Source organism: Lepidochelys olivacea, assembly GCF_965140295.1.
Source record: "Lepidochelys olivacea isolate rLepOli2 genome assembly, chromosome: 1".
NCBI lineage: Eukaryota > Metazoa > Chordata > Testudines > Cheloniidae > Lepidochelys > Lepidochelys olivacea.
The window spans coordinates 328,040,560-328,067,102 of NC_140411.1; the positions used below are offsets into that span (position 1 = coordinate 328,040,560).

A 26,543-nucleotide genomic window follows, 5' to 3' on the forward strand; every position below is an offset into this window, starting at 1 on the left:
ACTTGCTTTAATAACTGGGTGGCCCAACAACTAATCAGAATGCTTAAGTATATGCTTGCAATAAAAACTGTTTTCAAAAAAGAACTAGATAAATTCATAGAGGATAGGTCCATCAATGGCTTTTAGCCAGGATGGGCAGGGATGGTGTCCCTAGCCTCTGTTTTCCAGAAGCTGGGAATGGATCTACCTGTTCTGTTCATTCCCTCTGGGGCACCTGGCATTCGCCACTGTCAGAAGATATGATACTGGGCTAGATGGACCTTTGGTCTGATCTAGTATGGCCATTCTTATGTTCAGTCATGTAGGATTTTTGCTTCTCATTCCCCAGTATGGTACAATATGTCACTGTTACAGCCCTCAATGGGCTATGCCTAAACTACACTTTTTCACCTAAAATTTTCTACCGCTACTAATACACTAGAACGGTTGATATGGGGAGAAATGCTAGTGTTGACCACCCACCAGCATTTTAGCTATCCTGTCATTTAGACTTACACCAAAATGCCTTTTTAAATCAAAATCAAAGTCTCTGATCCCCCAAGAATCAAGTCACCTATTTTAATCATTATTTAAATCAGCATGTAGAAAACCTTAATTTAAAACACTGATTTTAATCTTGTTTTACATTTGTATTTTATTTTGCTAAAGAAATGTTCCTTCTCATTGGATGGGATAACCACTAAAACATGTTGCTTTGCAAACAAATATAGACATTGCACTAATATGGTATTCCTTTTTGCTAACCAAGATACACTATATCTACACGTGTTTATATAAGCAATTACATAATTTAACATGCATTATTCAAATTCTTAATGTTTACACATTTTTATATTGGAACATGACAAATGGCACATTTCTTATTTACTAGATGATAATCTTTTTCTCGGGATTTATGTCAAACTGCATCTGGATAGAAACTGGAATTCAATTAAAAGTGTACAATACAGCATTTAAAAATTGTTCTTATTAGCTGAAAATTCCTTAAATGTACTGAATACATTAGAAAAAAAGTTCTAATTACAAAACAAGTTTTGATAAACTAACTAACTGATTTATGAAACAATGGGAGCATTAATTGTCTCTGGTTGCCACTGGCGCTTGCTGGGGACATTTGAAAATCCTACATGGCACCTAACTGTTGCATCTTTAGCCACCTAAGTAGCTTTGAAAATTTGGACCCATGTTCTTTAAATTTTAGAATTAGTAGATCTTATCTTCTCCCACCTGTTTTTTATTTACTTATTGGAAAAGGAAAATAAGCTTTCCTGCTTTTTCAACTTCCAATCTATTTTTCAACTTTGAATGAACTACTCCATCCACATGAAGAAAATATTCTTTCATCTGTTAGCTAAACTGAAACCGAAAGTAGTTAGGGCAAAAACTTCTTTGAACAACAGAAACTGGAAGTACTTACATTTTGAAAATTGTAAATATCCAATCTTATCTCCATTTTAAAGACTGAAAAGAGAGGTACGTAATGCAGTACAGGACACGGCAACATATTTATAAATGCTTGAGTTGACCTCAAAAGTTAAAGATGTGTTTTCTCCCTAATTTATATTATATATAGATATATAAAATTTAAAAAGTACCCTTTAACTTACTAAAATTTGAGGAGGGCTTATTGTTGTGGCATATTTTTTATTTAAAGGATTTTAGCAAATTATACTACAATTAGGGTTTACCATAGGTTGTCAATTTTAAATTTATTTTAAACAGTTATTTTTTTAAAACAGGCAAGTCTATTTAATTTAAATAAAAACACAATTTAAGTAAGAAAAATCCAAAATTTGTATCCACGCTTCCCACAATGACACAATAAAGGAATCTGAGAAAGGACATCTAGAATATTATGGAGTGGCAAATGGACTCTAGTTTCAGTCATTGATTTTTCTTCAGACTTCTCAGGTGTCTTTTACTCCTTTAAGCTTTGGGTCACAAACAGAGAAGATAAGAAACAGCTTCTAGCTTTCCTTCACAATAGGAGCTAAAAGGTGATTTAAAAGGTAGGCATCTGCAGTAAGCAAAGCAAAAATATCCCTGGGGGTTTAGGATATACTGCTTCATTGCTATGCTTTGGTTTTGTGATGTGTGGAAGGGTAAAAAGATACCTTATTAAATAATGCAAGTTAACTGAATTTTTGGAGTTGTTTACTAATGGTGTCAAAATACTGAAACTGGTCTAGCACTATTTTCTTCCACATTTATATTAAAAATAGGGTTCTTCGTTTTCAGTTTTTATTTTATTTAATTTTTCCCAGGAATTTATCAGTGTTTGTTACCACAACAATAAAAACAGGTGAAAATCAGTACAAAAAACTAGTAATTTTTCTGTGTAAATACTGGGGTTTATTTTGGTGGACAGAAAGACATGGAGAAAAAAGTATTCAGTAGATGAATACTTTGAATTCCATTATTCATCTATATGATCTGCTGCAAAACTAAAACAGAACTCAAAACATAATGCCACCTCTGAGTTTAAGAAAACAATTTCTCTCTAATCCCCAAATAAAACTTTTCATTTGAATAAACAGTTTACTGTTGTAGACTTAGAACTATTAGCCTATAAATATTTACATTTAATAATTGGGCCACACCACTTGCAGCGCATACACTCAACTTCATCCTTTTCTCCCTTTAAAAAAAAAATTGAATGCTTCCTTGTGTTCTCAAATGTATTCTGATACAGATTTTCATTTTCCTCCCATTTTAGTGTGTCAAATTTTTAAACTGTTATCTGCTAACAGCTTGAAATGTATACATGGTGGGCATGAGATTCATCAGTATATTCAGATGCGCATGCACTTCAGAGTTCGAGTGTGTGCCCTGTGTTTATTGTGTGTATCTTCTACACTAATGCATAGCCTTATTTTAACGGGCAGCTTTGCATATATACACACAGACTAATGTATCGTATTTTCCTAATAAAACAAGTTATTTTTATATATTTGAATGATACAAAAGTGAAAATCAATAAAAGCTGAATAATACTTTCTGTAAAACCTGGGAATTTTTCAGTAAAAATTGGTTTAAACTGAAAACGAAGAGGCTTAATTATAAAGAATACTTTCTTTAAATTTTGAACATGCTGCACAAGTTGTTTAGAGAATTATCATCTTTCACAGTGCAAGATATTTTGAAAGCTGTTTTAATTAGTGCTGTAGGATATCTTTACAGGTTATATGTAACATGTTACATAAAAAATGGAAGTTCCTTTGAACACTATTCTTAGTACTTTCAAGCGTTTAATTTTTCTTGAGATCTTTTAAATTTAGCCAACTTGAAAGCCAGCCTTCTCAGCAAAAGAAAACAAACAAACAAATAAATTGAAACATCCTGGCACAAACAGTTAAAGTTAAAAACAAGTTAAATCTTATCACAAAGCAGAACATAAAATACATCTTTTTATTTATTAAACTTTGATTGCTTGACTTTGCAATCTAAGTAACTTTCTTTTAACAGATTTTGTATACGTAATATTTGCATGGGCAAAGAAATTTGATTAGCAAACACGAACTCCAGAATTATTCTGCAAAATGTACTTCAGAAGTTTTGTAAATCCAAAGAAAAAATGGTTACCTACCGTTCGTAAGATGTTCGTATTCTCATGATGTGTTGCTCATGTTCATTCCATTCAAGGTGTGCATGCGCCCACGTGCGCAGTAGGCAGAGACTTTTGCCATAGCAGTGTCCGTAGGGTCAGTAGTGGCGCCCTCTTGAGTCCTGCACTCATGCGTTGGTATATGGGCACCGCCGACCCTATGCCCTCTTGGTTCCTTCTTACCAGTGACCAACAGAGGGGCGAAAGGGCAGGTAATGGAATGGACATGAGCAACACATCTCAAAGAACAGTTACGAAAGGTAGGTAACCGTTTTTTCTTCTTCGAGTGCTTGCTCATGTCAATTCCATTCTAAGTGACTCACAAGCAGTGACAATGGAGGTGGGCTTGTAGTTCACGTTTTGCAGATGCAGCACTGTTCTTCTGAAGCCAGCATCGTCCCGGGCCTGCTGGGTCAGCACATAATGGGATGTAAACATGTGGACAGACGACCAGGTAGCAGCTCTACAGATCTCTTGGATCTGCACATGAACCAAGGCGGCCACTGATGATGCTTGCACTCTAATCAAGGCGCACTTGACTAATCATCGGTGGAGGCACACTCGGGAGCTCGTAGTAGTATCAGATGCAGATTGTGATCCAGGACTAAATCCTCTGAGCAGACACTGGATGACCTTTCTTCCTGTCTGCCACAGCAAAGAACAGTTGCATTAACTTACGGAAAGGCCGTGTCCTGTAGATATAAAAGGCCAGTGCCCTCCAGACATCCAGGGCGTGTAACCTGCGCTCTCTTTGGAACTATGGGGCTTTGAAAAGAAGACCAATAAGAAAACGTCTTAGCTGATATGAAACTGGGAAACTATCATGTGCAGAAATGCTGGGTGCGGCTGCAACTGGATTTTATCCTTGTAGAACACTATATAGGGTGGCTCCGACATAAGCACCCTGAGCTCTGATACTCTGCAGGTGGATGTAATTGCCATCAGGAATGCCACCTTTCAGAAGAGAAGGAGAAGAGAACAGGAAGCCAGAGGCTCAAACGGCGGTCCCACGAGCCTCGACAGCACAAGGTTCAAATCCCAGGGAGGGACCGGATCTCAGACGTGCGGGTAAAGACGCTCCAGACCTTTCAGGAATCAGGCCTTCAGGTCATGAGCGAAGATTGACCTGCCTTGGAATGGAGGGTGGAAACCTGAAATAGCAGCCAGGTGGACCCTGACTGACAACAGTGAATCCTTGGAGTTTGAGGTGCAGGAGATAGTCCAGGATCACCTGCAGGGAGGCCTGTTTGGCCCAGAAACACCGATCCAAGGCCCAGCACGTAAACCTTTTCCACTTTTCCTGATAGGTCACTCTGGTGGAGGGCTTTCTGCTACCCAACAAGATCAGTTGCATTCAGGTCGAGCATGCCTGCTCATCCACAGTTAGCCACGCAGCAGCCACACTGTCAAGTACAGTGCCTTTAGGTTCTGGTGCAGGAGACTGCCGTGATTCTAAGACAGCAGGTCTGGCCAGAGAGGGAGTTGCAGTGGCTAGGCTACTAAAAGGTCCAGCGGCATGCCGAACCACTGCTGGCAACACCACTCAGGAGCTATCAGGATAACCCTTGCCCTGTCCTGCTTGATTTTCACTAGGACTCTGTAGATCAACGACACTGGCGGGAAGGCGTACATCAGGGCCCCGACCACAGAAGTAGAAAAGCATCTGACAGGGAACCCCTGTCCACACCCTCGAGCGAACATAACATGACATTTTCTGTTCTGGGGGGATGCGAAGTTCCCCTGGGGAATTCCCCACTTTCAGACGATCATACTGGCCGCCTCCAGATGGAGCGACGACTTGTAGCGAGACGAGAAGGTTCTGCTGAGGCAATCTGTTAGCACATTCTTGGTGCCAGGCAGGTATCCGGCTACCAGATGAATGGCATGCTGCACAGAGAAGTGCCAAAGGTTGAGAGCTTCTTGGCAGAGGGCTGACGACTTGGCTCTGCCCTGTCTGTTGATGTAACACATTGCGGCGGTACTGTCCATGAGGACTTGCACCACCTTGCCTCTCAGGTGGGGCAAGAAGGCCTGGCAGGCCAGGCGAACTGCTCTGAGCTCCCTGATGATGTGAAGGGCCAGATCATCCCACACCCATCGGCCCTGGGTGCTCAGTTCGCCCAGGTGGGCTCCCCAGCCCCAGTCTGAAGCATCAGAGACCAGGGTCACAGAGGGGACTCCCTGCAACACCGATCCAGTGTCCAACCACCAATCGAGGGACAACAGGATTTGATCTGGCACCCTGACCATCCAGTCTAGATCGTGTCAGTTGGGGCTGTAGACTGATGCCAGCCATGCTTGCAGAGAACGGAGGTGGAGCCGGGTGTGACTGACCACATAGATACCAGCGGCCATGTGGCCCAACAACCGCAGACCGGTGTGAGCTGTGGTGAGCGGGCAGCTTCTCACATGGGAGATCAGATCAGACATGGTCTGAAAATGCACCTCCGGGAGGAAGGCTCTGGGCTTGCGTGGAGTCGAGAACCGCTCCAATTAACTCTATGCATTGGACCAGTTTTAAGGTGGATTTTTTTCTCGTTTATCAACATGGCAGGTGGAACACACCAGATCAAGGTGTCTCTGCACTTGGTTCTGGGACCTGCCTTTGATGAGCCAGTTGTCAATGTATGGGAAGACCTGGACCCCTCGGCGTCTGAGGTAAGCAGCCACCAGCCCCACACATTTGGTAAAAACCCTTGGGCTGAGGAGAGGCCAAAGGGGAGCGCCATAAATTGGAAATGGTGTTTGCCCACTATAAACCGGAGGAAATGCCCGTGACCTTGGAATATGCAGATGTGGAAATTGGTGTCCTTCAAAGCAAGGGGAGCATACCAGTCTCCCAGTTCCAGGGAGGGGATGATGGAGGCCAGGGAGACCATGCGAAACTTCAACTTTTGAGAGCCTTGTTGATGTGTCGTACGTCCAGAAGAGGCCTGAGGCCCCCTTTTACCTTCAGGAATTGGAAGTAGCAGGAGTAGAATCCCTTTCCCCTCATGTACCGAGGGACCTCCTCCACTGCAGCCAGGCGCAGGAGGTTCGCAACCTCCTGAACAAAGAGTCGCTGGTGAGATGGGTCCCAGAAGAGTAAGGGTGGGAGGGAGGGAGGGGCAGCCAAAAATTGCAGGGTGTAACCGTGAGACACTATGTACAGCACCCAACGGTGCAAGGTGACTTGGGATCAGGCCAAATGGAAGGAACACAAGCGGTTGAGGAAAGAGCAGGGTGGATCCTGGATGGTGAATGGGGCATTACTCTCAACCGCACCCTCAAAATGAGCACTTCCAGCCACCCATAGTGTTTTGCCGGACTAGGCTGCGCAGGTGAGCGGGGCAACGGTGGCCAGAACTGCCAAGGCTTAGGCACAGGGGCGGCCAGAACCGCCTCCTCACTGCGGTGCGTGCGTTCCCAGCAAGCAAAGGGTGGCCCTGTTGTCCTTCAGCCCATGCAGCCTTGCATCAATCTGATCTTAAAAGAGACTGTTCACATCAAACAGGAAGTCTTGGATGGAGGTCTGAATTTCCTGGAAAGAGACCTTCAGTCTGAAGCCAGGAGCTGCGCCTAATCACCACCGCCGACACAACCACCCTGGCTGCCGTGTCCCACACCATCTGGAGGGAGCACCTGGCAGCCACAGGTCCACCAGGGTCCAAATTCTTGGGTCAACTCCTGTGGAAGGGACTCTCTGAACCTATGAAAGGAGTCCCATAAGTTAAATTTGTAACCGCCCAAGAGGGCCTGATGGTTCACCACCCAGAACTGCAAACTAGCCATCGAATACATCTTTCTCCCAAACAGATCCCACTGTTTGGCGTCTTTATTTTTGCGAGTCAAACTGGTATGCCCATTCGTCTCTTTTATTGGCCGCAGAGACCATCAGCAAGCCTAGGGAGGGCGGGTATAGAGGTACTCTAACCCCTTGGCTGGGACAAAACTTCTTTTCAGCCCTCTTTGAAGTGGGAGGACAGAGGTTGCCAGAGACCCTTGGCAATCTTAAGGACTCCGTTGTGCACCAGTAGTGCGAGAGGAGTAGGGGTGGAGGCTGACAGGACGTTAAACAAGGAGTCCATCTGTTCAGCCATTTCCTCTGCCTCCAGGCCCAACTTCTCGGCCACCTGACGCAGCAGGGCCTGATTTCTTTGAAATCATCTGGCGGGCTTGTCCTTGAGGGTCCCGCAATCACCTCATCCAGGGATGAGGACGATGATTGCACTGCTGGGGGAGGTTCTGGGGCATCTTCCCCTGTGGGGGAAGGAGGCTTAGGGGTGGGCACTATTCCCTCTGCTCCAACCAATGAGCGTGCTATCGGTGGTGCAAGCTGCTGCTCCAAGGCAGTGCCAATGAGTGGTGAGAAGTGGGCATCACCACAACCGGCATTCCCCATGTGCCCCAATAAGGCCATTTCACCTGCCACTGGCCATGCTGCCAAGTTGGTTCAGTCCATGTCGACACAGCCTTGAGTGCCCATTCGCACTCATGCTGACTAGGCAAGGGGCTGAACTGGGCTTCCGTGCCAGAGGAATCCCCTTCCTGTGACCACGGTGGGGCCGCTGAGACCTGAGTCTGCTTGCTGGGCATCACTGACAGGGACCAGTGCCCAGAGAGAGATGATCAAAGCTGGTATCGAGGGGCCAGTGCTGGGGGGACTGGAGACACGATTGGGAGAACTTCCACAATTCGGGAGACCAGGACCTGCGCCTATAAGACTATCTGCGGGAGGATGAGTGGCATCTTGCTCTAGGCAATCCACATTGAGATGGCAGTGACCAGGAATGTGGCATCTGTGACCGAGGAGCCCCACAGCATCCGGGATGCGGTTCCACTAACCACGACAGGCAGTAAGAAGGAACTAAGAGGGCAGAGTGTCGGCGGTGCCTGATATACCGACGCATGAGCACAGAACTCAAGGGGGCGCCACTGCCAACCCTAAGGATACCGCTAAGGCAAAAATCTCTGACAACAGTGCACGTCAGCACATGCACCCCTAGAACGGAATAGACATGAGCAAGCATTTGAAGAAGAATGTATTTTATCAGCTGTAACCAAATTGTTGTAGAATTCCAATAAATATTTTAGTCCCTTAGATTACCAACAGTGACATGCCAAAATCTATAATGGCGTTCCTGTCAGTAAAGTCAAGGAGTTGCATAGCATGCATCACATTAAGCACAAATTTTGGTGTAGTATGTATCTTTCTATAAAGTTTTTTAAAATTTTTTTGTTTTTCCTTAAAGTTCCATTTTTTATAGATATTCCTTTTTATAGACAGACATACCTTCTTTGTTTTAGGATACTTAGCAGGGCATTTATTAAGTGCTGGAGCTTCTGTTTCAGTAACTATTTCTGCAATACTAGTTTCTGTTTCAGGCTCAGCTGCAAGTGCAGTGTTCTCAGTTTCATTCTGTTGTGAAGCAACTTCCACATCCGGAGAAGACGGCTGGATATCTGAACACGTGCTGACAGTTCTGTGTCGTCTACGCTGCTGTCCAATATGTGTTCTGCTCCGAGAGAAACTTTTTCTTTGTTTAGCTCTATTAACTTTGGCAGGGGTTGGCTTGGTGGCAGTTTCCTCTTTTGCTGATTCCTGGTGCAAGATATAGCAGTTAAAGTAGTTACATACATGCCTAAGAATAAAACAAGACTGATTCCCTCATTCTTAGAGGTTTGAAAGACTATAAACCCAGTTTCTGGCTTTACAACGGAAATATTTAATGCCTGTACCCTCTCAAGATACAAACATGTGCATGGGGATTCCTGTATGTTTATGTGAAATATCAGCCATTAGCCCCACTGTCGAGCAGGAATCTGGAGAGGAAAACTACTGGTCTAACTGACTTGGTAATTCCTCTGCTGAATTTTATGATAGTTTCTAACTAGACTGGTCTATAATTAATTTATTTATATCATAAATCTCTTTCAGGGCAAGGACCTTGTTCCCTTGTTTGTCTGCAGTGCCCCAGCACACCTTTGGTGCTACATAAATAATGCTCTTAAATATGTTAAATGAATATTTTGGACTTTTCCTTGTCTCTGTTACAGTATCTGCATAGTAAAGAAAGGCAAAATATTTAATACAGAGAATGCAGTACTATTCAGCAAGGAAAGTATTTCCCACTGCTGATTAATGCTTTTAACCATGGCTGTTACAAACAGCATGGTTTTAATTTATTGAATTGTTATTTTAAGTATACCTGACAAAGTTATTCTTACTTAAAATCTAAGCATTTACAATGACATGCATAATATATTTATATACTTTCTCTTTGAAGATCACCACGTGTATCAGACATAACAAACTAAGCCTTACAAAACTCTTGGAGTTAGGATTAGAGTGCAATCTGACTCTCACTCCTGAACTCTAAATACTAGCTAATGCAGTCTCCAGGGAACCTGTGTGTGTATATAAAACTCTCTTAATTTAACTGCTATGAATGGTTATACTAATTTATCTGTTCTTGAAAGATTAAAAAATATACCATGTCATGTCAAAGCTCTGCTAAAATTTTACTAAAATTTGAAGTCAAATCCAAAAGACAAAACATGGAATTAAGATTTCAAAAGTTTTAGACTAAAAATCTATTTTGAATTCCAAACAATCTTTAACAAGGTAATATTTAGTACTTGTTTTAAGTTACAGATAGCTACCTGAATAAACTCTGTGTCACTGATAATCTGTGCTTCCTTGCATTCTGATTTAACCTCCGTTTTAGCCGTGCTGATTCTTTCCAAAGCTTGTTCTCTTCTTTTTTCTCTTTTTTCTAGTCTGGCAAAAGCTTGCAGAATAGCTTCCATTTTCCGTTCTTCTCTTGTCTGAAGCATATAATAAAGATTTATCAGATATCGAACATCAGTTTTAGATACAAAATGCACAAGATTTGATTTTTAAGAAGGGGCTTAAAAAAACATTCAGTGATATACATATAATGTGTTCATGTTCAGGTCAGATTCAGCCAAAGCTCAGAGAAAATGACTGTTAGTATCATGAGATAGTATTTGAACAACATTTGAATTCTTACCAGCCCCATCATACACAAAGTAGGATTTCCTGTTCTGGACTAGAACCAATAGCATACTAAACATAAGCATTTACCAGTAATCAGTTATACTAGAAATGTAAAAATAGCATGTAGCTCCAGGTCTCAAGCCCTCTGGCTATTATTTGTATGTTGCTCCAAGTCAATTTCACAATGGGAATACTGCAAAACTGATGGCCAGAGGAAAATGAACATTACTTATCAGGAACAATACAAATAAATGGAGTTTTTCAACATTACATATGCCAAAGTAGTATTTTATTTTTTTAATTTAAAAGAATATCCCATATATACTCATTCGTTAATAAGCCAACTCCCAAAGATGGATAGGTAAAAATAGTAAAAACTGTATGACCCTTTCATAAGCCGACCCTATATTTCAGGGGTTGGCAAACTTTGGCTCCCGGCCCGTCAGGGTAAGTCGCTGGCAGGTCGGGACGTTTTGTTTACCTGGAGCGTTCACAGGCACGGAGCCTTGCAGCTCCCATTGGCTGGGAACGGCGAACCACAGCCACAGCGAACTGAGGGGCTCCATGCCTGCAGACGCTCCAGGTAAACAAAACAACAATGTATTAGATATTCAATTCAATGATTTCATAGAGTTTTAAATCATCAAATTTTGGTGTAGATCCATTTATAAGTCGACCCCCACTCTTTGATGCGTCCCTTTTTTACCAAAAATATTCGGCTTATGAACGAGTATATATGGTATGTGTCAAAATAGGTGCCATTAGGTTAATATACCAACATTGCCATATAAAGCAACTAGATTCTCACTATGAATACAGGAGTAATTCAGGTCTTGATCCTTGTGCATGACAGACCCCTTGCACTCACGGAGAGCTCCATTTATGTAAATGCACAAGTTACAGGATCAGATCTTTAGATTAAAAGCTCTGAGTCAGGGACCTGTCTTTCCATTTTCTGTGAAGGGCCATACATACCTATGGCAAGGTATTTTTCTTACTACTACTAACTTTAATCTTGTTCCAGTAAAGACTGGGCACAATAGAGAAATACGTTTTATGTTAAAGAAAGGGGGCACTTACAATTAACTATGCTGCTCCTAACAGTGAAACAAATGGGCAAAATAAAGCTCCAGCTCTGCACCTGTTTTACTAATACAGTAACTCCTCACTTAACGTTGTAGTTATGCTCCCAAAAATGCTACTTTAAGCTAAACGATATTAACCAAATCCAATTTCCCCATAAGAATTAATGTAAATAGTGGGGGGGTTAGGTTCCAGGAAAAATTTTTTCACCAGACAAAAGACTATATTTACACACACACACACACAGTGTAAGTTTTAAACAATTTAATACTGTACACAGCAATTATGATTTTGAAGCTTGGTTGAGGTGGTAGAGTCAGAGGGTAAGATATTTCCCATGGAATGCCTTACTGCTAAAATGATGAACTAGCACTTGGCTCAGCCCTCGTGGAAGGAGGAGACACAGCATGGCAGAGAGATAGAGACACACAGTGTGTGTGAGTGTGAGAGAGAGACACAGACAGACAGACATGGGCATTGCCCTGACTCCACTCTAAGTACACTGCCTTTTTAAGTAGATCAACAAGTTGAGACAGCAGCTGCCGCCAGCAAGCTCCTCCGCTTTCTTCCCCTTCCCCCCCCCCCACCCCCATGGAGATGGGGCAAAGGAGTGGGGCGAGGGGGACACCTTGACATTAGCATTCTTTTTTCCCCCTCCCCCCGCACAGCAAGCAGGAGGTTCCTGGGAGCAGCTCCAAGGCTGAAGGCAGGAGCAGCACATGGCAGTGGGGGAACTGACTGGCAATTGCTGCAGCACATGGAACTTAGGGGAGCTGCCGGTCCACCCTCGTTCCAAGCCCCTACCAGCTAGTTCCAATGAGCTGTTCTTTCTGCAAGCAGCGGACAAAGCAGGCAGCTGCCAATCAACATTATAAGGGAGCACTGCACAACTTTGAACGAGCATATTCTCTAATTGATCAGCAACGAAACAACATTAACCGGGATGACATTAAGTGAGGAGTTACTATATCTGAAGGTAAAGCTTTATATTATTTGCAATTATGATGATGGAGTTGTAGTTTAGACTTAATTCTATTCTCATTGTGCAGGATTATTATGCACCACTATCTGCAGCATAGTTAAAGTTGCTATACAGAGTTCAGCTTTAATAGGAGCTTTAAACTTTTATTCTGTACAAATCTAATTGAAATGGCAAAACCAAAATAAATATAAACGTGGTTACTACTTGCATTTTTTCATGGTGGTTTGATGAATAATGAATTGACATAGAATATTGTTCAAAATTTTGGTTGTCTATATTTCAGAATTTTTTAGCCATAATGGAAAATGTGTGCTAAGGCAAATCTGCTGTATTTCATTTGATGACAAATCTGCCACATCAATCTTGACAAAAATTGTAAAACAAAAAAAAGAGAGAGAGAGAGAGAGAGAGAGAGAGAATCCTTCCCCATACACCACCATATAGTGCAACTTCATCAAGTTTGGACTCTAACACAAAACTTTAACAATTGCCTCAGCAGTATTAAGGCAGAATAACTTCCCAAATGCATGTGATATGAGACAGTCAGATGTGCTGATGTGTTGCTATAAAGCATATGAGATCTTAAAAGTTTTGTATTAAAATGCAAGTTCAATAAAGTTGGGTTACATATTGCTTTTTTATATCAATTGGGGATGGAAATGAAAACCTAATGGAGTGTTGTAGTACCTTATCCATAGCTTTGCAGGCAATATGAAGGTGGAAAGAAATGCAAAAATCTTTTCCCTTACCATCTTAAAATTTGTTTATGGTTATGGGATGATGGAGCATATCCTGTTGCAACCTGAAACACCGCTAAACACAGCTCTTTGGTTGCTATTTAAACAGAATTCAGTGTCAAATGGTGTTCACTTGCATAAAACTTACCATGCAAAGATTGAGCACCTGATGATATAATGTATGTGTTAGACAAAGAATACACATTTCAAAATCTGTGACTGACAGAAATTTAATATTTTTAAGAAGAAATGATAGATCAAATATGAATTATTATATAATCACTTAGTTTTTTTGGGAAAGGGGAAGATATGCAACAGTAAACCATTCCTATTCTGTCATACCCTAAAGAAAGTGGTTTTCCAGCACAACACAATAAATACTTGTTAACACAAAATTACATTTAGGCAGTATAGAACATAATCCACAAGTCTTCCCCTCATTAATTTAGAGTTAGACTGACTTAATTGCCTTTTATCTCTTCCTTCTTTTAATCTGAAAGGATTTAAGAGAGATGCTCTCATCCTCTCTTAATACAATTAATTAATTTTCTAATGTTTTGTCCAATATAGGTAAATGTCTTAAAGCAATGGGTCACTATAATTTTCCCTCAAAGCATACTGTGCATGTTTATCCATATCTTTAGGAAGCATTTCCTGATGTTCAGGATATTTTTCTTTTCATATTTGTAGCCCTATGTGTTTTCAATAAAATATTTTGGACAGAGCTGTTTCACCCATTACCCCACAGCATTTAACTGAGATACGCATGAATTAATTCAGTCTTTCCTCATAAGCAACTGTGTGTGTGTATTCTGTAATTCTGTGGCTCCACTCCTTGCTGCAGAATTATGTTCCAGTTCCTAAGCCTTCGTTTAAAAAAAAAAAAGTTTCTTGCTGCTATGGTGGTGAAGATTACACTCTGATCATGTTTTCAGGGTTAACAGTTTTGTCTACAGACAGCCTCAAAGAGTTCAGAAGAATGAAGGGCCTCCAAAAACATTAGTGGGGTGCTGACTGACCCCTAACCAAGACAATTTTAAATGTCAGTCTTGTTAAAGACAGAGTCAACTTTCATCTGAATGTTTACCTATTACTGTCATATGTTAAAACTAAAGTTTCTTTAAATATTAGAGAAAATCTGGTATTGTTTATTTTGTACATTTATAGTATTTGGAACACAATGAAATGGAGTGTATGCCATTTACATGGGTTTTCTGCACAGCAACATAGCAGAGAGAAAGTATTATAAAAACAAAATGTGATTTTAAAACCACAAAAATTGGCCTTAGGGGATCAACCAGTCTCATATCACTGAAGGTGCCAAAACTGGACCTGCAGGAAGAAAGCAGTTCACATAGAGAAAATGATGCAAAAAACCTAGTAAAGGGGCCATTCACAAAGACACGTTAGCTAAATAAAAGGAGAATAAGTCCACAAGCATTAGAGAAGTTAAGGTGACTCAGGTGGGAGATAAACCCAAGTTCCTGATGTCAGTCGCAAGAGACAGTGACTATAATTGCCAGGTGTAATACTAAATTTTTAAACGACCTCATCTCCTGCCTCTACTTCTTACATTTTCAAACATGCTCCTTGGTGCTTTCTGCCATGCTGACCCTCATGCTTGGGAGGAGCTCCCTGTAAAACATCTGCAAAGCTACCTCATTACCCTCCTCTTCCGTGATGCCTACAAAAAACTGGATAACAGTTAGGCTGTGGCGTGCTGAGATCATTGCCTTTCACGGATGACCAATAATGTCTCACTGTTTCCTTGTACTCCCCAGGTTTGTACTGCATTCATCTGTGGTCTCTATCTTATATTTCGACTAAGTTCTCTGCAGCAGGGATAGTCTTTGTTCTGTGTTTGTATCACACCTAGCACAATAGGGTCCTGGGTCCATGACTGGGGCTCATAAGTGCTACAGTAACACTGCTACGACTAATGATTAACAAAGGACCCTCTGACAGATATATTTAAACTACGTATTATACTTCAAGGGATCAGTCTCTCTCATATTAGAAACTCAGGTCCTTAACGTCTGCATTAATGCACTGAGATACCCAGTTCTGAAGCAGACAAACATTCAGGCTCAACATAATTAAAGCCAAAACTATAATATAGTTTAACAATTTGGTGTACAAAAGCTTATATTACACTTGAGATTATCATAAACCCATCAAAATAGTTAAAAAAGGAGATTATGCATGTCAAGAGATAATGCACCCTGCCACACAATTCTATCACACTAAAAGTACTAAGGAGATGAGGAGTCCACTTCACATTGGTAGCTCCCAGCAGAGAGAGTGTGTAAACATGGCACCTCTTTACACAATAGATCTGTTCCCTGTAGATGTTCAGGATAAAATTTGTTTAAATACCAAGGTTGACTTATTAGCATTGAAGAGCAGACACAGCTTGCTCATGAATCCACAGAACTTACAATTTTAACTGTAGGGAAAGTTCTGATTTCAGTTATACTCATATGTAGGGCCCTACCAAATTCATGGTCCATTTTGGTCATTTTCACAGTCATAGAATTTTTTAAAATAGTAAATGTCATGATTTCAGCTATTTAAATCTGAAATTTCATGGTGTTGTAATTGAAGGGATCCTGACCCAAAAAGGGGGTGAGGGGGCGGGTTTGCAAGGTTACTGTAAGGGGGTTGTGGTGCTGCTACCCTTACTTCTGCGCTGCAGCTGGCAGTGGCGCTGCCTTCAGATCTGGCCAACTGGAGAGTGGCAGCTGCTGGCCGGGAGCCCAGCTCTGAAGGCAGAGCCGCTGCCACCAGCAGCACAGAAGCAGGGATGGCATGGTATGGTATTGCCACTCTTACTTCTGTGCTGTTGCTGGTGGGGAACTGCCTTCAGAGCTGGCCGCCTGGCCACTACCTGCCACTCTCCTGCCTCCACTGAAGGCAGCGCAGAAGTAAAGGTGGCAATACTGCAGCCCCCTAAAATAATTTTGACCCCCATGCAACTCCTTTTTGGGTCAGGACCCCCAATTTAAGAAACACTGGTCTTCCCTGTGAAATCTCTATAGTATAAGGTAAAAGCACACAAAAGACCAGAGATTTCACAGGGGGAGACGAGATTTCACGGTCTGTGACGCATTTTTCATGGCCATGGAATTTGGTAGAGCCCTACTCATATAGCCCTATAAAAAAACCTGAGTTGCACAGGTGTACCTGATGGCAGAATTCAAACCAAAAGATCTTTACTACATACAATATTAATTGAGTAGATGAGCCAGAAAAACAGTCTTCCTTTTATTGTGCTGGCAGCTAAAAATAATTGTTTAGTCCTTGCAGACTAAGCAAATTTAATTTAGAAAGTAATGAAACAAAACAAATAGAGCCTCACAGTGCTGTTTTTACAGTCAATTACTACTTCAAAACGAAGGGTGAATAAAGACCGGAAAATTTGTGCGCAGAACTCCCCCAGGAGTATACTCTGGTTTCTTTACTGCATGGTCTTAGCTCATGGAGTCTTTCAGCTTGATATTCCATCTGATGCTCTATTTCAGCTGTGTCCATTTTTCTCATTGTCATTGTTCCACCAGCATGGAAGAACGACACAGGCATAGGTCTTATTGGGTGAAGAACAGCTGCCACTGAAGCATCATCTCTCCATCTTGCTAAGGACAGGGCTCTGTGGAAAACAATTTCAGGACTGATAGATGCTGTGATTGTCCCTCCCTTTCCAGTCTTAAATTTGATCTTCTTGGTTATGTCAGCACATGTTCTGATGCCAGATTTTTTGACTGGGCTAATGAAGCTATGCGTCCCATCAGAATCAAGTGCACCTCTCACAAATGTCCCCATTTGTTTTTCACCAACATCTGCTATTTTCAGTAGACTCTTGAACATCTGATGTTACATGCACTCAAGTATGTAGTTGGATAAAAGTCCACTGGATGTGATTTGCACCCAAATAGGTTTGTCATACTTTTGATGACATGGCTGGTAAGAGCTGTATCATGGTCTTCGTCCGTCTTCAGTACAGAGGCAAAAACTTGTTTGTGGACTTTGTCTCCACTACTTCTTGTTAGGCCACTTTTCTTTCACAGCTTTTGCATATTCATAAGACGAAGCTATGTATTGTCATCTAGAACTATTACTGACTTGTGCATAAGTGTCACTGAATTAAAAAACGAGTTTCTAGAATATTTCAAAGGCTAGTATTGCTTGCACAGGCAATTACAAATTAAATCCTTCTACCAATAAGACGAGGTGCTACATTGTATGTACAAAGGCTTACAAGTGGAGAAGCATTACATTAGGATTTCACGTAAATTTGTATCTACTCACTATGCAGTGCAAAGTATGAGCACGTAATCTACTACTAATGGTGCACAATCTTCAGTGTGAAACTGATCTGGTCAGCAAACTTCAATAGAAAATATAGAAAACTAGTATAATCAATTGTAAAATATTCTGGAAATTGAGAATAAGATGTGAAAACATTTAATGTTAATATACTGCAAAATATTGATATTCGCCATTTTTGCCACAGGCTAACAGCTTCATCATTTCTGAAAAAAATACTTGCCTGTGAATAAACCAATAAACCAATAAAAATGTTTTAATTAGGGCTGTTGATTAATCACAGTTAAACACAATTAACTCAAAAAAATTAATCATGATTAAAAAATTAATAGTGATTAATTGCACTGTTAAGCAACAGAATACCAACTGAAATTTATTAAATATTTTGGATGTTTTTCTACATTTTCAAATATATTGATTTTGATTACAACACAGAATACAAAGTGTTCAGTGCTCACTTTATATTATTCTTTATTATAAATATTTGCACTGTAAAAATGATAAACAAAAATAGTATTTTTTAATTCACCTCAGACAAGTACTGTAGTGCAATCTCTTTATCGTGAAAGTGTAACTTACAAATGTAGAACTTTTTTTGGTATATAACTGCACTCAAAAACAAAACAATGTAAAACTTTAGAGCCTACAAGTCCACTCAGTCCAACTTCTTCTTCAGCCAATCGCTAAGGCAAACAAGTTTGTTTACATTTACAGGAGATAATGCTGCCTGCTTCTCATTTACAATGTCACCTGAAAGTGAGAACATGCATTCACATGGCACGTTTGTAGCTGGCATTGCAAGGTATTTATGTGCCAGATATGCTAAAGATCTGTATGTGCCTTCATGTTTTGGCCACCATTCCAGAGGACATGCTTCCATGCTGATGATAATCGTAAAGAAGTGTTAAATAAATGCGTGACTGAACTCCTTTGGGAAGAATTGTATGTCTCCTGTTCTGTTTTAGCCACATTCTGCCATATATTTCATATTATGGCAGTCTTGGATGATGACCCAGCACGTGTTCGTTTTAAAAACACTTTCACTGCAGATTTGACAAAACGCAAAGAAGGTACCAACATGAGATTTCTAAAAATAGCTACAGCACTTGACCCAAGATTTAAGAATCTGAAGTGCCATCCAAAATCTGAGAGAGACAAGGTGTGGAGCATGCTTTCAGAAGTCTTAAAAGAGCAACACTTTGATGCAGAAACTACAGAACCTGAACCACCAAAAAAGAAAATCAACCTTCTGCTGATGGCATCCGACTCAGATGATGAAAATAAACATGCATCAGTCAGCTCTGCTCTGGATCGTTATCAAGCAGAACCCATCATCAGCATGCATGCATGTCCTCTGTAATGTCGGCTGAAGCAGAAGGGACATATGAATCTTTAGCACATCCGCACGTAAATATCTTGTAACGTCGTCTACAGCAGTGCTATGTGAAAGCCTGTTCTCACTTTCAGATGACACTGTAAACAAGAAGCAGGCAGCATTATCTCCTGCAAATTGTAACCAAACCTGTTTGTCTAAGCGATTGGCTGAAGTAGGACTGAGTGGACTTGTAGGCTCTAAAGTTTTACATTGTTTTATTTCTGGATGCAGGGTTTTTTTGTACATAATTCTACATTTGTAAGTTCAACTTTCATGATAAAGAGATTGCACTACAGTACTTGTATTAGGCGAATTGAAAAATACTATTTCTTTTATTTTTTACAGTGCAAATATTTGTAATAAATATAAAGTGAGCACTGTACACTTGGTATTCTGTGATGTAACTGAAATCAATATATTTGAAAATGTAGAAAACATTCAAAAATATTTAAATTAAATGGTATTCTATTATAGTTTAACAGCACAATTAATCACACGGTTAATTTTTTGAATCAGTTGACAGCTCTAATTTTAATACATTGTTGTTTAAATGTATTAAACACCAACACACACCATATTAAGGTGCTTAAATTAACTTGAACAGTAAAAACTGTAGTCAGAGTCGTGTTAGAGCATTTCTGGAACCGTGCAACAAAAAAACAGTTATTTGCCTTTCGAAACTGTTGTTCGAGATGTGCTGCTCATGTACATTCCAAATCAATTGTGCACACAGCGCACACACCTTCGGAAGGTTTTTCCCTAGCAGTACCCTTCGGGGCTATGGAGCCCCCTGGAGTGGTACCTTCATGGCTGTATATACAAGTCCCTGCCGACTTGCTGCCTCTTCAGTTCCTTCTTGCTGGATACTCTGACAGAGGGGAGGCGGGTGGGTCTTGGAATGGACACGAGCAACACATCTCGAAGAACAACAGTTACAAAAGGCAGATAACTGGTTTTTCTTCTTCGAGCGATTGCTCGTTGTCAATTCCAAGTAGGTGACTCCCAAGCAGTCCCCTGGAGGACGGGTTGGAATTCACCGAGTTGCAGATTAAAGTACTGCTCTACCAAACGCGGCATCATCTCTAGCCTGCTGTGTGATGGCATAGTATGATGTAAAGGTATGAATAGATGACCATGTCGCTGCCCTGCAGAGATCCTGAATGGGGACCTGCACCAGGAATGCTGCAGACGAAGCTTTCACTCTCATGGAGTGCGCCATCAATGCAGAGGCTGGTATCTTTGCCAGGTCATACCACTTCCTGATACAGGCCGTGATCCAAGATGAGATTTGTTGGGATGAGTCTGTCAGTCCTTTCATTCTCTCAGCAATGGCGATGAAGAGTTCCATCGACTTTCTAAATGGCTTTGTCGGCTCAATGTAAAAAGCCAGTGCCTGTCCAACATTTAAGGAATGGAGCCTGTGTTCCCTGTCATGAGCATGTGGCTTCGGGAAGAACACTGGTAAAGAGATGTCCTGATTTGCATGAAATTGTGAAACAACCTTAGGGAGAAAAGCTGAGAGCAGCTGCAATTATACCTTGCCCTTATAAAACACTGTATAAAGGGGCTCAGCTGTTAAAGCTTTGAGCTCAGACACTCTTCTGGCTGATGTTATAGCCATGAGAAACGCCACTTTCTAAGAGAGGTAAAGCAGCTAACAAGTTGCTAGATGTTCAAAAGGGGTCCCCATGAGCCTTGAGAGGACCAGGTTAATGTCTCATGGAAGCACAGGTTGCCGCACCTGGGGGTACAATCTGTCTAGCCCTTTAAGGAAGCATCCAACCATGGGATTAACAAATACTGACCGTTCCACTGGGAACAGGTGGAAAGCGGAAATAGCTAATAGCTGCCACGTGCACCTTGACTGACGAGACTGCCGGCCCTTGCCACTTTAAGTAAATAGTCCACTATAAAGGGGACTGAGGATTGCAGCAGAGGGGTGCCCTTCTGTGTGAACCAAATAGAGAACCTTTTCCACTTGGCTAGATAAGTGGCATGAGTGCAGGGCTTTCTACTGCCAAGGAGAACTTCCCTAACCAAATCAGAGCACTGCAGCTCTAACGGATTTAGCCATGGATTTTCCATGCAGTGAGGTGAAGACTCCAGGTTGGGGTGCTGAAGGCAGCCATGGTCCTGCGTGATGAGGTTTGGAATCATGGGCAAGGTCATCGGTGTGTCCACCAAGAGGTTCAACAGCATGGAGAACCAGTGTTGGCAGGACCATGCCGGCACTATGAAAATCAGCGAAGCCTTGTCCCGCTGGATCTTGAGGAGGACCTTATGGATGAGAGGGAACAGCAGGAATGCATACAGCAGGGGTGCCATCCACAAGAGAAGAAAGGCATCCATGATTGACCGGAGCTGTGATTCAGGAAGGAGCAGAACTGCTGGCACTTCCTGTTGCCTTGTGTCGCAAACTGGTCTGGAGATGCCCACCTCAGGAAGATACTGCTGACAACGTCCGGTCAGAGAGACCATCCATTGCCATGGAAAGATCTACTGAGGTGATTGGCCTGTTCATTTTGTGCACCTGACAAATAAGACACCTGCAACTGTATCGAGTGGGCGATGCAGAAGTCCCACAACCTGAGGTTTCCTGGCACATGGGGAGAGGAGTGAGACCCACCCTGTTTGTTTATATAGAACATCGCTGTGGTGTTGTCTGTCAACACCGATACACATTTGCCCTGAAGATGGGGCATGAAATGTCTGGCAAGCTTCCTGACGCTGATGTGTAGTGATAACTGCACCATCATGACAATCAACTCCTTGGCCACCTCAAATGTGTCCGGCATGGAGGGAGCATCCAAGTCCTCCTCCAAATCTTCCCACACTAGGGGGTTCACTGTGGCCATACTCAACAGACCACCCCAAGAAGCCAAAGTCTATGGCACCAGTCTAGGCAGACTCGAGGCTGGGTGTTCCAACGCAGGACGCACCCCACTGGTGTCAGCCTGCTCTGCTGTCGTAAGAGGGAGCATCCCCTGTCAACTTTCTTCTTCTTGTGTGGCAGCGGCGACTGCAAGTGGTGCCTCACACTAGAGCTGGTCCTTAGTGCTGGGGAATGGCGGTGCTGTGGCCGTTTGGATGAGTCCTTCCTCGGTGCTGAGGCTTCCTGTACCGAGGCCAGCTCACTGTGCACAGAAGCGCCTGGTGCTGGGTCAGACACGGCATGGGGCAGTTGGGGTTGAAGAGCTGACTCCATTAAAAGGAGTTTTAAGCGCAAGTCCCACTCCTTCTGAGTTCTGGGCTTAATACCCCTGCAGATTTTACACCTACCGGACTGATGTCCCTCTCCGAAACATGTTAGACATAAATCGTGTGGGTCTCCCTTCAGCATAGGCTTCAGGCAGGACCCACACAGCTTGAAGCCCTGAGACAGAGGCATGTGTTGTTCCCCAGGATGGGAACAAAGGGGGGGCAGGGGCGGGGAGAGAAGAACCCCCAACTAAAACTTAGCTAACTGAAAGCTTTAGTTAGTGATAAAGATATAAACTATTTACAGGGAGAAAAGGAGAGTGCACTAGGGAATTGTTTGCTAACACAAGAGAGGAGCTGCTGCAATGACCATCACTGGCGGTCAGAAGGGATCTATATACACGGCCATGAAAGCGCCACTCCAAGGGGCTCCACAGCCGACCCAATGGTTACTGCCAGGGAAAAACCTTCCGACGATCGTGCACGCAGCGTGTACATCTCATTGCAATCAATCGAAGAAGGATGACACTTTCTCATTTGTAGTACCACTGTTTCACCTCTCCTACAGGTTTATAGCACCACTTGACAGATGCACATCATACCTCACATAAAATAAGCTTTCAAATGATATGGTTTGTGTACGGTGTGCAGGGTGGGTACATTAAACTCCAAAAATATGCCCCTTTATGGAAAACTGCAACACTCCTAACACTATGCCACCATCGGCTATTCAACTTTGGCTCAGGGGAGATGTGAAGTATGGAATCCTGCCTTTAGGGTTATGTAGTCCCAGTGGTGTGAAGTTATGATTGCAAATTCATACAAATATCCTGAGTGACAAACCTGCCAATTCCTGCCCCTATTAACTCTTCAGTGTGCCTACCAGTTCCTACATCCTCTCAAGGTAGAGTCGTTTTATAACACAAACGTTAAAAACATGAAACAAAGATTAAACATGTGATTGTGTACCTAAATTGCACAATAAACTATAAATCTATGTATTAGTTTAAACACACACACACACACACAGAGTACTAGTTTTAGTATCAATCCCAACTTTATTTTTCTTTTTGCTTTCTGTAAACAAATCTGTGTCCTTAGCATTTGAAATAGTATTCAAATTCAACCAGTGTAACTCCATTTCTTAAAGGGTCAAATTTCCATAAAGTTCCCAACCACTTAAACGGTAGATACATATTTTTAGTAGCATATTGTCTTATGACTAAAATTGTGCCAAAAAAATAAATAAGCCTTTATGCATACCATCTGTATTCATGAACAACTCTGGTAGACAACTAACCATATGTTTGAGTGAACATTTCTCTCCCTTCACCAAATTTTTGCAGGCACAAGAATTGTGCATATGCACAACATATTTTGAATACAAAAATCAAATGGTTAATTCTCTATCTAGCAAATTCATTTTAGATACACATCATTGCTTTTGTGGAGGCAAAAACTTAGATAATGTTCACTCAAGCTTATCTGTAAAAGACAGCAGCCGAAGTTTTGAAGGTTACTTTTGCCTTTAAAATAAGATTTATGTAGAGCAAGGATAAATAGGGAACTTTTCATACTACTATTTAAATAAATTAAGTATTTCCTGGCTGAGATTTTCAAAAGCGACTAGTGACTTTAGGCATCTAAAATGTTGAGTGTCCAACAGACTGAATGTCTAAAAAAGACCTACTTTTCAGAAATTGTTGAGCAACCAGCCTCTGAAAATTAGGCTTCTTTAAAGGTGTCTGAAGTTTGGCACCCAAAATCACTAGTCAGTTATGAAAATCTTGGCCCCTGATTGTATCTTACAAATAACCAACCACTGTGGTGCACAATAATAAAAAGGAAGTCTTAAAGCCATAGCTAGGCATTTTCTACAAGTAATGGCACCTATGCAGAAGCAATAGAAAATTATACACATTTAAAAACAAAAGCAGATTTGCATGTTTGTCAGGAGGTGATGATCAAGCCAAATGGAAATGCTCTCACTCAACAAGCAAGCCTTGGATTTGAAGTTAAAGTGTATATGAGGTGCTGGCTTCATATATTCTCAGATTCTAAAAAAGCCTATAAAAAGGCAGCAAATTAGCATGGGAAGAGCAGCCATCACTAAGTCCTAGTGACAGCTTTAAGCAGCTACTTGCTTCCCAACTTACCATCTTCCTTTTCCTTTCTGCAATCTGCTCCTCTGATTCCATTTCTACTTCATTGCTAATAGGAGTTTTTTCTTCTATATCATCAATAAAATCTGGCTCCTGAAAGATGGAAATGACTGCTTTACAGAAGCTCCACTACTACTCTTTCAAACTAGGGAAATCTAAAGGCTACACAGAGCGAAGTGTCCTCAAATCACTACTTCAAAAGCTACCAGCCAATTAACCAATGCAACATGTAAAAGCTACATATCATCCGCTTGGACTTTTATGATTCTAGAAATATAGCCTGACTCAAGTACCTTCTCCGATCCAAACAGAAACATCCACATCATTTTCTTTAATTGTAATCTCACTCAAGTTTTTTCAACCAAATAATAAGAATTAAGCTTCCAAACCAATGGGCGCTACAGGGCACTCAACACTTATGAACATCAGGCCACTTATTTATGCAGCTAAATAGGAAATTTTGACCCTAACTTTAGGCACCCATTTTTGAAAATCTTAAACCTCATTTTTTCAGTAAAATGGAATGTATACTGTCATGTCAAACAAGATAGGTTATCATATTTATATAAATTTGCAGTCAACTCAAACCTATGTAACTATTAACATAACCCTTTCCACTGATGCTATATATATCTCCACTATAATCTAACATTAGCGACTTACCATAGGGAACACAAAAGAGATCCGATTAATAAATACTGAAAAATGCTTGGTGTGGGAATGCTTCTGGGTTTTTCAGGTCTCTTACAATAGAAGGATAACATTCAAAAAATTAAAAAGTTAAAGCAGAGTCAATAATAACTGATCTGTTACCAACATTCTACCTTTTGTTCTTAGATGTGGTTGCCTTAAAAATAAAGTTGAAATTATTACATTTGTTCCTTAATAAAACTGCTATAAAGTGGAAATTAACAGTACAATTCTTGAGCACAGCACTAAAACAACTAAACAAAGTACATACATAAGGTGTTATTTTGGCTGACTGAACTGCTTTTTTAAATATCAGATGTGCTTATATTTTATTGAGCCTCTTCTAGGTTGACAAACTTTTAGCGCGCCTGTGACAATTGCTATAAAAATTACATAGGCTTCTATGTGCCCAGGAGCAGGTTCCAAATACCAGTTATTGCTAGTGGCAACCTGGCTGGAAAAAGGAAAGTAACTTACCTGTAAAACTGCAGTTTGAATATACTGCCTTTGTAGCTCTACTCCTGTAGAAATCACATGCCACCCCTTATGACCCCAGAAGCATTCTAAAGCAAGTTAGCTGTTTGGGTAGGTCAGTCTACTGTACCCCATGAAGAAGGCTAATGTAAACTTTATGAAAAATTTTTACAAAATCAATTGCATATTCATCACCAATTCCCTGATCTCCATCGCTCATCCCTTCCTCCATGATGGTTCCCTTTATTACTCTCTAGGCCAATGGAGAGAATTTTGAAAATGGCTCCCACCAAGTAACCCCACACCTTATACAACTCTCTTTCATCCTTCAAATTACCCTCATAATTCCATCAAGTATTTACCCTCAGACTCACAATCAATTTTCTCGTCCCTCAAAAAACAACAAAAATCAATCCATCATTATGGTATCTCTCTGATTTCTTTGTATAATTTCTCTTTACTAATTGCTGTGTGCGGCTCCTTCCAAATTAGGATCTGTGAAATTCATTACTTTCTCATTTACCTGCTCTTCTATGCCAATAAACTAAGACAACCAAACCTATAACCAAGACCTCTGGTACCTCACTAGAACCCCCATTCCCATCCACACTCAATAAATACCTGTTTACCATCTTTATGCCAGTGTTCAATCTACACAAAAACATACAACAGGTACATGGAGGCTATTAGTGAGAGACCAGAAGATCTTTTTTGGGCTGAAATCTTGGTAGTAGAAATTGTTATGGAAGCAAGCCAATTTGTAAGTGTGGCTAAAAACATCAGAATTGTGGGGACAACATACGTGTGACTAACACTGCTTCAGGATGGTTTTGGGATCTTGAGGCATGGCGTGCAGCTTTTACACCACAGATCTGCAAAGAATTTTAGGAGGCAGAATTTCTGGTTTATGTTGAG

The 26,543-nt window shown here is 41.3% G+C and overlaps 1 protein-coding gene across 3 annotated transcripts in view; it reads right to left on the bottom strand.

The window, feature by feature from the left end:
- Positions 1-26,543, bottom strand: part of KMT2E (lysine methyltransferase 2E (inactive)) — a 117,520-nt gene that overhangs the window by 25,230 nt on the left and 65,747 nt on the right. For 2 of the 3 annotated variants that reach the window (XM_084644324.1, XM_084644322.1), the window contains exons 14-16: positions 24,459-24,557; positions 10,247-10,411; positions 8,877-9,185 (exon numbers count right to left, since the gene is read on the bottom strand). In XM_084644324.1, coding sequence (XP_084500450.1) covers positions 8,877-9,185; positions 10,247-10,411; positions 24,459-24,557 — 573 coding nt within the window. The remainder of the gene's footprint in view (positions 1-8,876; positions 9,186-10,246; positions 10,412-24,458; positions 24,558-26,543) is intronic. The other variant, XM_084644323.1, reaches the window with a different exon arrangement.